Genomic DNA, 15,838 nt, shown 5'->3' with positions numbered 1-15,838 from the left:
TCAAACAACATACTGTACAGTTGGACCAGGGTTGTAATAGGGTATCAATAAGAACAAACTGATTTTTACAAACACCCTTTTGGAGTTTGATGATTTGTTGCTACTGTACTCCCCACTGATATATCTACACTACTTCCATGACCAAAGACTGGACCTAAAATTGTGAATAAACATTCATACAAGAGGTTTTGCAATGATTCCTATGTCGAAGATGTGAAAATTATTGGTTGGTCTGATATTTGTAATGAGGAACATCCGGACGCTGCACTGGAAGCATTTATGAAACTGCTTCTTCCAGTTATTGATAGGCATGCACCCATCAAGAAACGGACTGTTAGAACTGCCAAATCCCCATAGATAGATGATGAATTGACCAACGCGGTCTGGAACGAAGGAGGAGCCGTGTTGGACAACTACGGGGAGATTGCTCGCCTCATTCGGGCTGTCTTCGATCACCCGCCCGAAGGTCGAAAAGAGGGCGAGCGGCTGGTCCACCTGAGGCAGGGGATGAGGACTGCGCAGGACTTCGCCTTGGAGTTTCGGACTCTAGCAGCTGGGTCCGGGTGGAACGAGCGGGCCCTTATCGACCACTTCCGGTGCCATCTGCGGGAGGACGTCTGAAGGGAGCTAGCCTGCCGGGACACCATGTTGTCCTTCACGCAACTGGTGGACATGGCCATCCGTTTGGACAACCTGCTGGCGGCTAGAGGACGTCCTGGAAGGGGTCTGCCCGTTCCAACCCCGGCTGACTCGGATCACGAGTTGATGGAGCTGGGTGGAGCCGCGATCCGAGAGAGCGGAGGACGACAGCGCCAGTGTCACTCTGGTGGCACGAAGGGACATTACGCCGCACGATGTCGTCAGCCCCAGGTATCGAACACCCACACTTGTTCAGAGCCCTCTGCTGCGCACTGTTCCCTACCCATCCACTTTCCTGATCACATTGTAGTTCCCCAGTGTAAGGCACTAGTCGATTCAAGCGCAGCTGGGAACTTTATGGACAGGGCATTCTCAAACAGTCTAGGCATTTCATTGGTTCCCCTATCCATTCTACTCCCCATCAGAGCACTTGACAGTCGACCATTAGGGTCCGGGTTTGTTAGGGAAGTTACCGCACCAATCACCATGGTTACCCACGAGTCCCATGGCGAGCAAGTCACGTTTTATATAATTGAGTCTCCTGCTTTCCCTGTGGTACTAGGTATCCCTTGGTTAGCATTCCACAACCCCACATTTTCATGGCCGCAGAGGGTTCTCACAGGGTGGTTGTGAGAGTGTCAGGGTAGGTGTCTCGGGGTTTCCGTTGGTGCAACCAAGGTGGAAAGTCCAGACAGTACCTCCACCGTGCGCATTCCCCCCGAATACCTCGATTTGGCGCACACATTTTACAAAACGCAGGCGACCAAGTTACCACCTCATTGGGCGGGGGATTGCGCGATAAACCTCCGGGTAGACGCTGTGCCTCCCAGGAGTCATGTGTATCCCCTGTTACAGGCTGAAACTGAGGTTATGGAAACATATGTCACCGAGTCCCTGTGCCAGGGGTTTATACGTCCCTCCACTTCACCCGCCTCCTCAAGTTTCTTTTTTGTGAAGAAGAAAGACGGCGATCTGCGCCCTTGCATTGATTATAGATCACTGAACAAGGAGACTATACGATTTAGTTATCCTCTCCCCATCATTCCTTCAGTGATTGAGTCAATGCATGGGGCGCGCTTCTTCACCAAATTAGATCTCCGGAGTGCGCACAACCTGGTTCGTGTCCGAGAGGGGGATGAGTGGAAGACAGCATTCAGCACAACCACGGGGCATTATGAATACCTAGTGATGCCCTATGGTTTGATGAATGCTCCATCCGTCTTCCAGTCCTTTGTGAACGAGGTGTTTCGGGACATGCTTGGTCGCGGTGTAGTGGTCTACATCGATGACATTCTGGTGTATTCCACTACGTGCGCCGAGCATGTGTTCCTGGTTCGCAAAGTGCTGGCCCGACTGTTGGAAAATGACCTTTATGCCAAGGCATACTGGCCCACCCCAATCCATCACTATCGTTCGTAGTGGAGGTGGATGCATCCAAGGTAGGGATAGGCGCTGTCCTATCTCAACACTCGGGCATGCCACCCAAGCTCCGACCCTGTGCCTTCTTCTCTAAGAAGCTCAGCCCGGCGGAGCAGAACTACGACGTTGGTGATCGGGAGCTGTTGGCTGTTGTCCGGGCCCTGACCGTGTGGCGGCATTGGCTCGAAACACCCTTTCCTCGTCTGGACGGACCACCGTAACCTGGAGTACATCCGGGCAGCGAGAAGGTTGAATCCTCGCCAGGCCAGGTGGGCCCTATTCTTCACCCGGTTTGATTTCACACGTCATACATCCCGGGTACGAAGAACGTGAAGGCAGATGCATTGTCACAGCTGTATGACACAGAGGAGAGGACCAGAGACAACACCCCCATACTCCCGGCCTCCTGCATTGTGGCGCCGGTAGTATGGGCGATGGACGCGGATATAGAGCAGGCGTTACGCACAGAGCCATCTCCACCTCAGTGTCCAGCTGGTCTGCAGTACGTGCCTGCTCTTATCCGTGACCATCTGATCTACTGGGCACACACGTCACCCTCCTCTGGTCACCCAGGTATCGGTTGTACAGTGTGCTGCCTGACCGGAAAGTACTGGTGGCCTATCTTGGCTAAGGACGTGAGGGTGTATGTGTCCTCCTGCTCCGTGTGTGCCCAGAGTAAGGCACCTAGGCACCTCCCAGCGCGTAAGTTACAACCTGTCACGACTTCCTCCGAAGCTGCCTCCCTCCTTGTTCAGGCAGGCCGCTCCATATCTCATCATTCCATTTGTCTTGTCTTGTCAATTACACACACCTGGTTCTTATCCCTTCATTAGTCAGTGTATACGTGTTCCCTCTGCCCCCCTTGTCCTTGTGGGTGATTGTTCATTGTGAGGATTAGTAGCTCAGTTGAGCTCACTATTTTGTATTGCCGGGGTATTTTCCCCATGTGCAGGTTTGTTCCAGTGCGCCTGTTTTGCGCACTGGACTAGTTACGCTGGATTACGGAATAAACTCTGAATACTGTGATTTACCGTCCTGCGCCTGACTCCTTCAAATCACGCATCACAGAGAGGGATGAGGCAAAGGGAATAGCAAATAAGTCTGACAAGGCAACAGACTGGCAAACATACAGTAAATTGAGAAATCACGTAACTATGGAAGAAAGATAAATGACATAAAGAATTGACATTTACATTTACATAATTTAGCAGATGCTCTTATCCAGAGCGACTTACAAATTGGTGCATTCAACTTATGATTGCCAGTGGGACAACCACCTTTTTTATGGGGGGTGGGGAATGATAGTAAAAAGCTCTGGAGTACTTTAAATTAAATTCTAGGCAAAAAAGCAAACTCGGCTCCATCCTTCATTGAGGCAGATGGCTTGTTCATAACAAAACCCTTTGATATTGCCAACCACTTTAATAACTTTTTAGATTAGCAAACTTAGGTATGACATGCAAACAACAAATGCTGAGCCTTCATATTCATGCATAATGGACCAAATAATGAAAGACGCACTGAACTTTTGAGTTCCACAAAGTGGGTGTGGAAGAGGTGAAAAATGTTTTGCTATCTATAAATAAGGACAAAAGCACCTGTTACCAACAACCTGGATGGTAAATTGCTGAGATTGGTAGCGGAATACATTGTGACTCCTGTTTGCCACATCTTCAATTTAAGCCTAGAAAACGGTGTGTGCCCTCAGACATGGAGGGAGGCAAAGGTCATTCCGCTACCCAAGAATAGCAGAGCACCCTTTAATGGTTCAAACAGCCGACCAATCAGCATGTTACAAGTGCTTCGCAAACTTTTGGAAAAAATTGTGTTTCATCAAATACAAAGTTATTTTACAGAAAACTAATTAACAACAGACTTTCAGCATGCTTATAGGGAAGGGCACTCAACATTCTCGGCACTGACACAAATGACTGATGATTGGCTGAAAGAAATTCATAGTAAGAAGATTGTGGGAGCTTTTTTTTGTTAGACTTCAGTGCAGCTTTTGATGTCATTGATCATAACCTATTGCTGAAAAAACGTAGGTGTTATGGATTTGCATCCTTTGCCTTATTATGGATTGAGAGTTACCTACGTATCTAATAGAACACTGAGGGTTTTCATTCATGGAAACCTCTCTCATGCAAATTCAGTTGAGTGTGGTGAACCCCAGGGTAGCCAGCTAGGGCCATTATTGTTTTCTGTTTTTACAAATGACCTTCCACTGACCTTGAATAAAGCCTGTGTGTCTATGTACGCTGACGACTTAACAGTATACATGTCGACTGCAACAGTAAAATAAATAACTGACAAAGAGCTCCAGTCAGTTTTAGAATGGGTACCTAGCAATAGGCTGGTCCTAAATATCTCAAAAACTAAAAGCATAACTTTTGGGACAAATCACTCGCTCAACCCTAAACCTTGTTTAGATCTATTATTGAATAATATGGCTATTGAGCAAGTTGAGAAGACTAAAATGCTGGGAGTAACCCTAGATAGCAAGCTTTCATGGTCAAAATATATAGACTCAATGGTTGCTAAAATGGGAAGAGGTCTGTCCATGATAGGGCATTGCTCTGCCTTGACATCTCAGTCGACCGGACAGGAGGTCCTACATGCCCTAGTTTTGTCGCACCTGGACTACTGCCCAGCTGTGTGGTCATATTCGTCAAAGAAGGACATACAGTGCATTCTGAAAGGACTCAGACCCATTGACTTTTTCCACATTTTGTTACGTTACAGCCTTATTCTATAATAAAAGAAAAATTTATAATCCTCATCTATCTACAACACCTCATAATGACAAAACGAAAACAGGTTTTTAGACATTTTTGCAAATGTATAAAAAAAACAAAAAACAGAAATACCTTATTTACATAGTTTTTCAGACCCTTTACTATGAGACTCGAAATTTAGCTCAGGTGCATCCTGTTTCCATTGATCATCCTTGAAATGTTTCTACAACTTGATTCGAGTCCACCTGTGGTAAATTCAATTGATTGGACATGATTTGGAAAGGCACACACCTGTCTATATTAGGTCCCACAATTAACAGCGCATGTCAGAGCAAAGACCAAGCCATGAGGTTGAAGGAATTGTCCGTAGAGCTCCGAGACAGGATTGTGTCAAGGCACAGATATGGGGAAGGGTACTAAAAAATGTCTTCAGCATTGAAGGTCCTCAAGAACAGGACAAACTGAGCAATCGGGGAAGAAGGGTTCTTCGTCAGGGAGATGACCAAGAACCCGATGGTCACTCTGATAGAGCTCCAGAATTCCTCTGTGGAGATGGGAGAATCTTCCAGAAGGACAACCATCGCTGCAACACTCCGCCAATCAGGCCTTTATGGTAGAGTGGCCAGACGGAAGCCACTCCTCAGTAAAAGGCATATGACAGCCCGCTTGGGAGTTTGCCAAAAGGCACCTAAAGGACTCAGACCATGAGAAACAAGAATCTCTGGTCTGATGAAACCAAGATTGAACTCTTTGGCCTGAATGCCAAGTGTCACGTCTGGAGGAAACCTGGCGGTGGCAGCATCGTGCTGTGGGGATGTTTCTCAGTAGCAGGGACTGGGAGACTAGTCAGGATATAGGGACTGATGAATGAAGCAAATAACAGAGAGATCCTTGATGTAAATCTGCTCCAGAGTGCTCAGGACCTCAGACTGGGGCGAATGTTCACCTTCCAACAGGACAACGACCCTAAGCACACAGCCAAGACAACGCAGGAGTAGCTTCGGGACAAGTCTCTGAATGTCCTTGAGTGGCCCAGCCAGAGTCCGGACTTGAACCGGATCGAACATCTCTTGAAAGACCTAAAAATAGCTGTGCAGCAATGCTCCCCATCCTACCTGACAGAGCTTGAGAGGATCTGCAGAGAAGAATGGGAGAAACTCCTCAAATACAGGCGTGCCAAGCTTGTAGCGTCATACCCAAGAAGACTCGAGGCTGTAATCGCTGCCAAAGGTGCTTCAACAAAGTACTGAGTAAAGGGTCAGAATACTTATGTAAATTTGATATTTCCGTTTTTTAAAAATATAAATGTGCATACATTTCAGAAAACCCATTTTTGCTTCGTCATTATGGGGTATTGTGTGTAGATTGATGAGGGGGAAAAAAACAATTTAATCAATGTTATTATAAGGCTGTGACATAACAAAATGTGGAAAAAATCAAGGGGTCTGAATACTTTCCGAATGCACTGTAGGTAAATTGCAGTTGGTCCAGAACAAAGCAGCACGTATCGCACTTAGATGTACACAGAGGGAAAGTGTCAGTAACATGCATGTCAGTCGATCATGGCTCAAAGTTGAGGATAGATTGACTGCATCACTATTAGTCTTTGTACGAGGTATTGATGTGTTGAAGGTACCAAACTGTCTGTTCAAGCAGTTGGCACACAGTTTGGTCAGTCATCGGTACAACACAAGACATGCAACCAGAGGTCTCTTCACAGTCCCCAGGTCCAGAACAGAGCCTGGGAAACACAGTATTAAATAGAGCCATGACTACATGGAACTCTCTGCCACCCCAGGTAACTCAAGCTAACAATTGTGGTGGATATTTTAATACTATGTTCAGGAATATGGTATCCACCCATGCCCGCTTCCTCTCAGATCTTAGGTGGGTCCAGCTGCTCATTTAGGATCGCGGTTCCCCTGAGATCCTATTTGGATCCCCTGTGCACAGTTTTAACCAGATCCTCAGGAGCGGTCAACAGGGGAAGTTAAATATCCCATCCTCGTTGCCAAATGTGGTGAATATTTTTATCAATAATGAGGAGAGACAAGGTCAATCACCAATCAGAATAGTAACTTCATTAAAAACTCATTGATAAGGGAGCTGGTCACTATACCCACACAGAAGTGAATAGAGTGAGAGCCCACTGAGTGGAGTGAGCCTCTGGGTTATATACCATCTCAGGATAGGTCAGCATAGGTGCAACCGCAGAGATAACATACAATGGTACCAGACACTAACCCCACACGTCCTGTGCCAGACCTTAGCCTCAAATACAAAGAATTTAGAAGGACATTTGTTGTTACTTAGTTTCCACCTTGCTAGAACAGGAACCAGGGGAGAGAACAATCTCCCAAGGCCAAAGGAGGGGGTGACTGACACACAGACATTGTGGAGACAAGTGATTTGTTCCCATTCCTCATGCCATCCCTTCACATGGTTTGCAATAGTTAATGACACATATTCACATATGGAAACAATGTTTCCTTCTGACCTCCTTTGCCCTATTCTCTTTCTGATATTCTGCATAACAACAGGGACATGTGATAGAAAAGCCTGACTTCTTCCCTCTCTGGGCCCCAGGTGACTGAGGCCCATATAAGGGAGGAAGTGCAGCTGTCAACACCAGAGTCCGAAAGGAGACATTCTAATAACAAGAGTTCAACAGTTCAATCATATAGGCATATTCTGCAGATAAGACATCTTAATTATCTATGTTACGTAGCTAATTCTGATTTCTCCACCACACAATAAAACCAGTTTAAAAACAACAGATAAAAGAACACCTTACTGCACAAAGGGGACTGTGAAGAGACACAGCCATTTTATATATATTGTATTGTAATTTGCACTGTACTATGAATTAGACCTAGATATTGTGTGTATGTACTGGTATGTAGGCTGTGTGTGACGTTTTGAATGTATGTATTTCAGTCCTTGACTAATTACATTTACATTTACGTCATTTAGCAGACGCTCTTATCCAGAGCGACTTACAAATTGGTGCATTCACCTTATAGCCAGTGGGTAACCACTTTACAATATGTTTGTTTTCTTCTTCTCTTTGGGGTGGGGTAAGGGGGGGTAGAAGGATTACTTTATCCTATCCCAGGTATTCCTTAAAGAGGTGGGGTTTCAAGTGTCTCCGGAAGGTGGTGAGTGACTCCGCTGTCCTGGCGTCGTGAGGGAGCTTGTTCCACCATTGGGGTGCCAGAGCAGCGAACAGTTTTGTTCTATACTATGTATTATGTAATGTTTCATGTGGACCACAGGAAGAGTGGCTGATGCTTTTGTGGCGGCTAATGGGGATCCTAATAAATACCAAATACCGTCCACAACGCCCTAGCAAAACCGAAAACTACTTGAAGGTAACAGCGCTCACTGTTGCTCCTTTGAAAATGTTGATTTTGTGGTCAATTAGGCCATTTCTTTATGAATTTTCATGTGTACTTGGAGTTATTGTTTTGCTGGAAGATCCACTTGCGGCCAAGTTTCAGCCTCTGGCAGAGGCAACCAGGTTTTGGGCTAAAATATCCTGGTATTGGGCAAAGATGCCGTTGACCTTAACAAGGGCCCCAGGACCAGTGGAAACAAACAAAAAACAGGTTCTGGTGCAGGGTCGCAGGAAACACTAACTAAACAGTCATTTGATGCACTTGAAAAGAAAAGGGAGACTCTGGACACATCTACTCTGTACATGTTCATTTCTCACGGGAGGCCAGTATGAAAAATGTATGCACTCACTAACTGTAAGTCGCTCTGGATAAGAGTGTCTGCTAAATGACTAAAATGTAATGTAAATGTAAATGTCATTTAACTTATATTTATATAAAATAAAACAATGATCTCAACTAGCTAAAACGTCAGCAACTTCCAAGCTTAAATCAACAGCCACATGGCAAACTTACCTCTTACTTGCACCTTCCACTAGGCAGCAGCACCTAAAAAAAAAAAAAAGACACATTTTCAATAAACAGTCAAGAATTTCAAGACACACTCAGCCGATAAAATTACAGGATAAATCATTCAAGAGCAGCTGATGCTTTTGCAGCGGCTAATGGGGATCCTAATAAATACCAAATACCGTCCACAACGCCCTAGCAAAACCGAAAACTACTTGAAGGTAACAGCGCTCACTGTTGCTCCTTTGAAAATGTTGATTTTGTGGTCAATTAGGCCATTTCTTTATGAATTTTCATGTGTACTTGGAGTTATTGTTTTGCTGGAAGATCCACTTGCGGCCAAGTTTCAGCCTCTGGCAGAGGCAACCAGGTTTTGGGCTAAAATATCCTGGTATTGGGCAAAGATGCCGTTGACCTTAACATGGGCCCCAGGACCAGTGGAAACAAACAAAAAACAGGTTCTGGTGCAGGGTCGCAGGAAACACTAACTAAACAGTCATTTGATGCACTTGAAAAGAAAAGGGAGACTCTGGACACATCTACTCTGTACATGTTCATTTCCCACGGGAGGCCAGTATGAAAAATTTATGCACTCACTAACTGTAAGTCGCTCTGGATAAGAGTGTCTGCTAAATGACTAAAATGTAATGTAAATGTAATTTAACTTATATTTATATAAAATAAAACAATGATCTCAACTAGCTAAAACGTCAGCAACTTCCAAGCTTAAATCAACAGCCACATGGCAAACTTACCTCTTACTTGCACCTTCCACTAGGCAGCAGCACCTAAAAAAAAAAAGACACATTTTCAAGAAACAGTCAAGAATTTCAAGACACTCAGCCGATAAAATTACAGGATAAATCATTCAAGAGCAGCTGATGCTTTTGCAGCGGCTAATTGGGATCCTAATAAATACCAAATTGTATGTATAAACAATAGAAGAAAAGTGACATTATGCATAGGGGCTCCCTCTACAGGTGATTTGTTGGACATGCAGGGGTGAAAGTTTGAAGTTGCCTGCATAAAATTGGTCAGAAATAACACTAAACATGCAATATTGCATGATGTTATTTTTCCAAGAAATGTGCAGATTTTGATAAATAGCTAGAAATCATTATCTATTCTGTCACATAATTGTGTGGTAAAAGTGCGACAATATTAGACCTGAAATCAAAATGGTTCACCTTTACAGTTCTACAAACGACCTACAGAATGAAGGGCAAATGAAAGCCAATGAAGGGGCATACCGGTATCACGTGCATGAATCAAATCGCATAATAGTTCAGAGAAGGGTTGCCATGTTGACTATTTCCTTCATGCATGTTGACTATTTCCTTCCTGCAAGTAGGCGACTTTCAAGACGATGTCGCGGGTAAAAATGTATTGGTCGCTAGTTGCGGGTTTTTGGGCTACTTCTAAATTGCACCGCGGCCGCCATGGCAATTTCTTAAAAATATATATTTCACTGTGACTTGCTGCTGCTGACTATCAGGCAGTGAGGCAGCCTGTTTCTGAGTGAGTGAGTGAGTGAGAGAGAGTGGTGGAGACAGAGCAGCACGAGCGCACGTCGTGACAACTTTTTACCAGTTCTATGTAGGCTATTTAGATTGTCATTATGGAGACACCTATTTCCAACCCCTTTTCCATAAAACATATTAACGCGCTAGAAATTATGCGCATCAACAAATCATGGTGACAAAGCACAGGAAAACGACTTTAGGCGCTCTAGAGCGCATTAGATAAATTCGCTTAAACTGCATTCTATGGAAAACCATATCAAGCGAAGGATTTTACCCATGCTCAGCTCTTGGGTTTGGGCGCTAAGTGGACATTTGAAAGGGAAAGTTATGGAACGGGGAAAAGTCCACAATGAAACTGATTATGATACATTTGCATCTATTGGCCATCAATCAGCCTATTAATTTATATGCCTATCTAGGCTACTGTAGCCTACGATGTTATACAATACATATGTTGAAATGACCATATCACTGGAATCATTGCAAATCAATTTGTGCCACTTGTGTAGCCTACCTGGAGCTGGCAAACTGCTTGAATCAATAGTTTATAACTTCAGTTTATTGTTGTTGTAGCCTTGTGTTATGTCATTATTAATGTCCATGTTTAGTTCGTGAAATTGGAAGTTATCAATTGTGATCATGGTCACAGTTCTATCGCAATTGCCGATCAGCTGTTGTTAAAATGCATTAGATTGAAGGTAACAGTCAGTCAGATTAGGCAACAGGTAAAAAGAAATAAAAACACATGCTGTTGTTGACAAGCATAGGCCTATTCAGTTCATAACCATATTATTAATATTTGATTCAGTTATTGAAATTACCACCCCATCCTCAGTAGCCTATTCCAGTAGGCTATAATTGGGCAACGCAAGCATTTCTCACCTCGAAATCGCCTCACTATTCATGTTGAGTACATTACTCTGTCAATTTGAACCAAGCAAACTGCTAAATCGTTCATTTTACCTAGGTTACTGTAGGTTATCTGAAATTAGATGTAGGCCTATCAGGGGCTATAGGCTACCTGCATCTAGCTAACCAAACCATGGTAAAGTTGAATTACAATCATAAACCTACATTTTAGTCAGTAGGCCTAGCCTATGTCTATTGAAATGACAAGGCAATCTCGAAAATAGGCAATTTATAACGGTTTGTAGTCTTAACATCTAGCACATAAAATGGCACATTTGCCAGAAAAGTGTAATAAGGGCGAATTAATATTTTCTCTTGCGACATATTCCAATTCCTTTATTAGTCACATTAGCTTGCAATAATTATTATTTTGATGGAAACCCGAATTTTGATTCCTTCTTAATTCGCTCGATAACGTTATGGAAAAGGCGTTTATTGGCTAAACGTGGCAACTCCTCTCTTGCTGCAAAAAAAGGCACTACTTTCAGGCCTTGTGGGCGGGTTTTGAGTGGTCATTGGTTTAGAATATTTTGTTGACCTGGCAACCCTGATTCAGAGCGCAAGATCAGGACGATCATGGCGGCGCAAACCCCGGCGCTTGTTTCAGCCCAATGGCTTGCAGATGCGATAAAAAACAACCTTATTGGACCGAATCTTCGAATTCTGGATACGTCGTGGTACCTAGCGAAATTAAAACGCGATGCAAACGCGGAATTTAACGAACAGCACATACCTGGAACTTCGTTCTTTGATATTGACAAATGCTCCGACAAAACTTCCTCGATGGATCATATGCTCCCAACTGCAAGCTACTTTGCTGAGTATGTGGGGGGTTTAGGTATAGGAAACGATACACATGTAGTAGTGTACGATACCAGCGATTTTGGGTCATACAGCGCACCCCGCGTGTGGTGGATGTTCCGGTTATTTGGGCACAATTCTGTGTCGGTCCTGGACGGTGGTATGAAGAATTGGCTGGCCGAGGGGCATTCGGTCACTGCAGAATACACCAAGCCAGGACATGCGGATTTCAAGGCGACCGCCAATCAATCATGGGTCAAGTCGTATGAAGATGTGCTAAAAAACATCGAGACCAAACAGGTGCAAGTGGTTGACGCAAGATCCGCCGGCAGGTTCCGGGGAACCGAACCAGAACCAAGAGATGGTTAGTAGGAGCATATGCAAAGATGTATTTTTTCCTCCTAGAATTGATTACATTTGATGGTATTATACATTTTTGCTAATATGATTTATTAAATGTCAGAACATTATATTTTGCACATTCATTTTTTTATCAAATCTGATCTTACTTCTTTCACTCTCCTCATCATTTTATTTATTTCTCTCACACACAGACACTGAGCCTGGCCACATTCCTGGTACTATCAACATGCCTTTTGCCAAGTTCATGGATGCCTCAGGCAAGGAGTTGGAGCTTGAAGTGCTGGCAAAAATGTTCCGGGAGGCTGGGGTGGACTTGGAGAAACCGTTCTGGGTAACCTGTGGGTCAGGGGTCACTGCATGCCATGTGGTTCTGGCTGCTCACCTGCTGGGACATTCAGGGTCGGTGTCTGTATATGACGGGTCATGGTCTGAATGGTTCAAAAGGGCTGCTCCTGAGCATGTCATCTCTGAGGGCAAGGGAAAGCAAGTGTGATGTGGAGATGAGCACTAAGGGAAATACTGTTGAATTAGTTACTGCTCAGTAGCAGGGAGGGGACACTATGATTCACAAAATAAGTTACAGATTGCACAAAATATGAAGGGTTTTATTGATTTTGACTGAAGATTTTGGCTGAGTTGTATGAATGGCTCGGTGTGAAAGAGGTCAACATTCAAGAGACCATGAATACAGAATGCCTATGTATCTATTCATGATGTCCAATAAAGGTGTTACAAACTATGCTATATTAATCTATTAATATAGATTAGAAGGATGGGATGTTTGAGGTATTTGGGTTAGAACTGGACTATGGATGAGTTGTACGCTCCTACTTAGGTGCTTGCAGCCTGGCAACGTTATCTTGTTGATGTTGCCACTGCCAGACATTTTCTAAGCGACTTTTAAACTGAGACTTGTTGAAAATGCACCATGAAAATGTAATTTTTATGTAGTTGCCTTGATGTGACCTTGTTATGAGATGTAGGCCCAGGAAATGTCAAGGGTTTTTTCTAAGTGCAGTTTGGTTTTAGTATTAACAGAAGTTTCTGTCAGTTCGACTGCAGGATGTCACTTTGTTTAATTTGTACAATAAAAAGATGGCACCTACTGTACAAAGTTCTCTGTATTGTCTTTTTTTCAAAGTATGAAGTATGACAATTGTTACCATAGACAGTAGTCCTTTGTACAACTTTGTCTTTGTACAACTTTTGCTTATTCAGGGTAAATATTTACCTTTGGTTAGACAAGAAGTAAACGTGAAGACTTCAATGTCCAACGTGTCTACTTTTTACATAGATGGTCATCAATCTAGTATGTGTAGGCCTATATTCTTTATGGTAACAGCATTTCAGGTTATACCACATTTTTCTATACTTAGAACTTATTTTGGTTAGGCATTTGATGTGATAATTTGTGTGTAATTGTCAGTGGCATGTTGTGACTTGTAATTCTTATAGTCCTCACAGTTTGGGCTTGGTCTTTAAATACTTTGTGTCATTACATGAATGTGACATCACTAAACCCTCACATCAGCAGAAAAAACAGACAGCTGCCAAATTCATTCAAAACACAATTACTGCACTTTTTAAAATTAAGTTAATCATATATTCTATTTTTTTTATTATTTCACCTTTATTTAACCAGGTAAGCCAGTTGAGAACAAGTTCTCATTTACAACTGCGACCTGGCCAAGATAAAGCAAAGCAGTGCGATAAAAACAACACAGAGTTACATATGGGGTAAAAAAACATAAAGTCAAAAATACAACAGAAAATATATATACAGTGTGTGCAAATGTAGCAAGTTATGGAGGTAAGGCAATAAATAGGCTATAGTGCAAAATAATTACAATAGTATTAACACTGGAATGCTAGATGTGCAAGAGATTATGTGCAAATAGAGATACTGGGGTGCAAAAAGAGCAAAATAAATAACAATATAGGGATGAGGTAGTTGGGTGGGCTAATTTCAGATGGGCTGTGTACAGGTGCAGTGATCGGTAAGGTGCTCTGACAACTGATGCTTAAAGTTAGTGAGGGAGATAAGAGTCTCCAGCTTCAGAGATTTTTGCAATTCGTTCCAGTCATTGGCAGCAGAGAACTGGAAGGAATGGCGGCCAAAGGAGGTGTTGGCTTTGGGAATGACCAGTGAGATATACCTGCTGGAGCGCAGACTACGGGTGGGTGCTGCTATGGTGACCAATGAGCTAAGATAAGGCGGGGATTTGCCTAGCAGTGATTTATAGATGGCCTGGAGCCAGTGGGTTTGACGACGAACATGTAGTGAGGACCAGCCAACAAGAGCGTACAGGTCACAGTGGTGGGTAGTGTATGGGGCTTTGGAGACAAAACGGATGGCACTGTGATAGACTACATCCAGTTTGCTGAGTAGAGTGTTGGAGGCTATTTTGTAAATGACATCGCCGAAGTCAAGGATCGGTAGGATAGTCAGTTTTACGAGGGCATGTTTGGCAGCATGAGTGAAGGAGGCTTTGTTGCGAAATAGGAAGCCGATTCTAGATTTAACTTTGGATTGGAGATTCTTTATGTGAGTCTGGAAGGAGAGTTTACAGTCTAACCAGAAACCTAGGTATTTGTAGTTGTCCACATACTCTAGGTCAGACCCGTCGAGAGTGGTGATTCTAGTCGGGTGGGCGGGTGCCAGCAGCGTTCGATTGAAAAGCATGCATTTAGTTTTACTAGTGTTTAAGAGCAGTTGGAGGCTACTGAAGGAGTGTTGTATGGCATTGAAGCTCATTTGGAGGTTTGTTAACACAGTGTCCAATGAAGGGCCAGATGTATACAAAATGGTGTCGTCTGCGTAGAGGTGGATCTGAGAGTCACCAGCAGCAAGAGCGACATCATTGATATACACGGAGAAAAGTGTCGGCCCAAGAATTGAACCCTGTGGCACCCCCCATAGAGACTGCCATAGGTCCAGACAACAGGCCCTCCGATTTGACACACTGAACTCTATCTGAGAAGTAGTTGGTGAACCAGGCGAGGCAGTCATTTGAGAAACCAAGGCTATTTAGTCTGCCAATAAGAATGCGGTGGTTGACAGAGTCGAAAGCCTTGGCCAGGTCGATGAAGACGGCTGCACAGTACTGTCTATTATCAATCGCGGTTATAATATCGTTTAGGACCTTGAGCGTGGCTGAAGTGCACCCATGACCAGCTCGGAAACCGGATTGCATAGCGGAGAAGGTACGGTGGTATTCGAAATGGTCGGTGATCTGTTTGTTAACTTGGCTTTCAAATACTTTCGAAAGGCAGGGCAGGATGGATATAGGTCTGTAGCAGTTTGGATCTAGAGTGTCACCCCCTTTGAAGAGGGGGATGACCGCGGCAGCTTTCCAATCTCTGGGGATCTCAGACGTTATGAAAGAGAGGTTGAACAGACTAGTAATAGGGGTTGCGACAATTTCGGCGGCTAGTTTTAGAAAGAAAGGGTCCAGATTGTCTAGCCCAGCTGATTTGTAGGGGTCCAGATTTTGCAGCTCTTTCAGAACATCAGCTGTCTGAATTTGTGTGAAGGAGAAGTGGG

General features: G+C 43.9%; 1 protein-coding gene across 1 annotated transcript; it reads left to right on the top strand.

Moving 5' to 3' along the window:
- Nucleotides 1–11,666: 11,666 nt before the first annotated feature.
- On the top strand, nucleotides 11,667–12,951 carry LOC121550245 (3-mercaptopyruvate sulfurtransferase-like). The gene is made up of 2 exons (XM_041862416.2): nucleotides 11,667–12,295; nucleotides 12,486–12,951. The coding sequence occupies exons 1-2, from the start codon at nucleotides 11,707–11,709 to the stop codon at nucleotides 12,785–12,787; spliced, it is 891 nt and encodes a 296-aa protein (XP_041718350.1). The 5' UTR covers nucleotides 11,667–11,706; the 3' UTR covers nucleotides 12,788–12,951.
- Nucleotides 12,952–15,838: the final 2,887 nt, after the last annotated feature.

The sequence above is a fragment of the Coregonus clupeaformis genome, chromosome 35 (assembly GCF_020615455.1).
Source record: "Coregonus clupeaformis isolate EN_2021a chromosome 35, ASM2061545v1, whole genome shotgun sequence".
NCBI classification, from domain to species: Eukaryota; Metazoa; Chordata; class Actinopteri; order Salmoniformes; family Salmonidae; genus Coregonus; species Coregonus clupeaformis.
This window is presented reverse-complemented; position numbering and strand designations above follow the sequence as displayed.

Coding starts and splice junctions, on each gene's coding strand:
- LOC121550245 (XM_041862416.2), top strand. CDS start 11,707: ATGGCGGCGCAAACCCCGGCGCTTGTTTCAGCCCAATGGCTTGCAGAT. Junction 12,296..12,485: donor CGAACCAGAACCAAGAGATG/GTTAGTAGGAGC, acceptor TCTCACACACAG/ACACTGAGCCTGGCCACATT.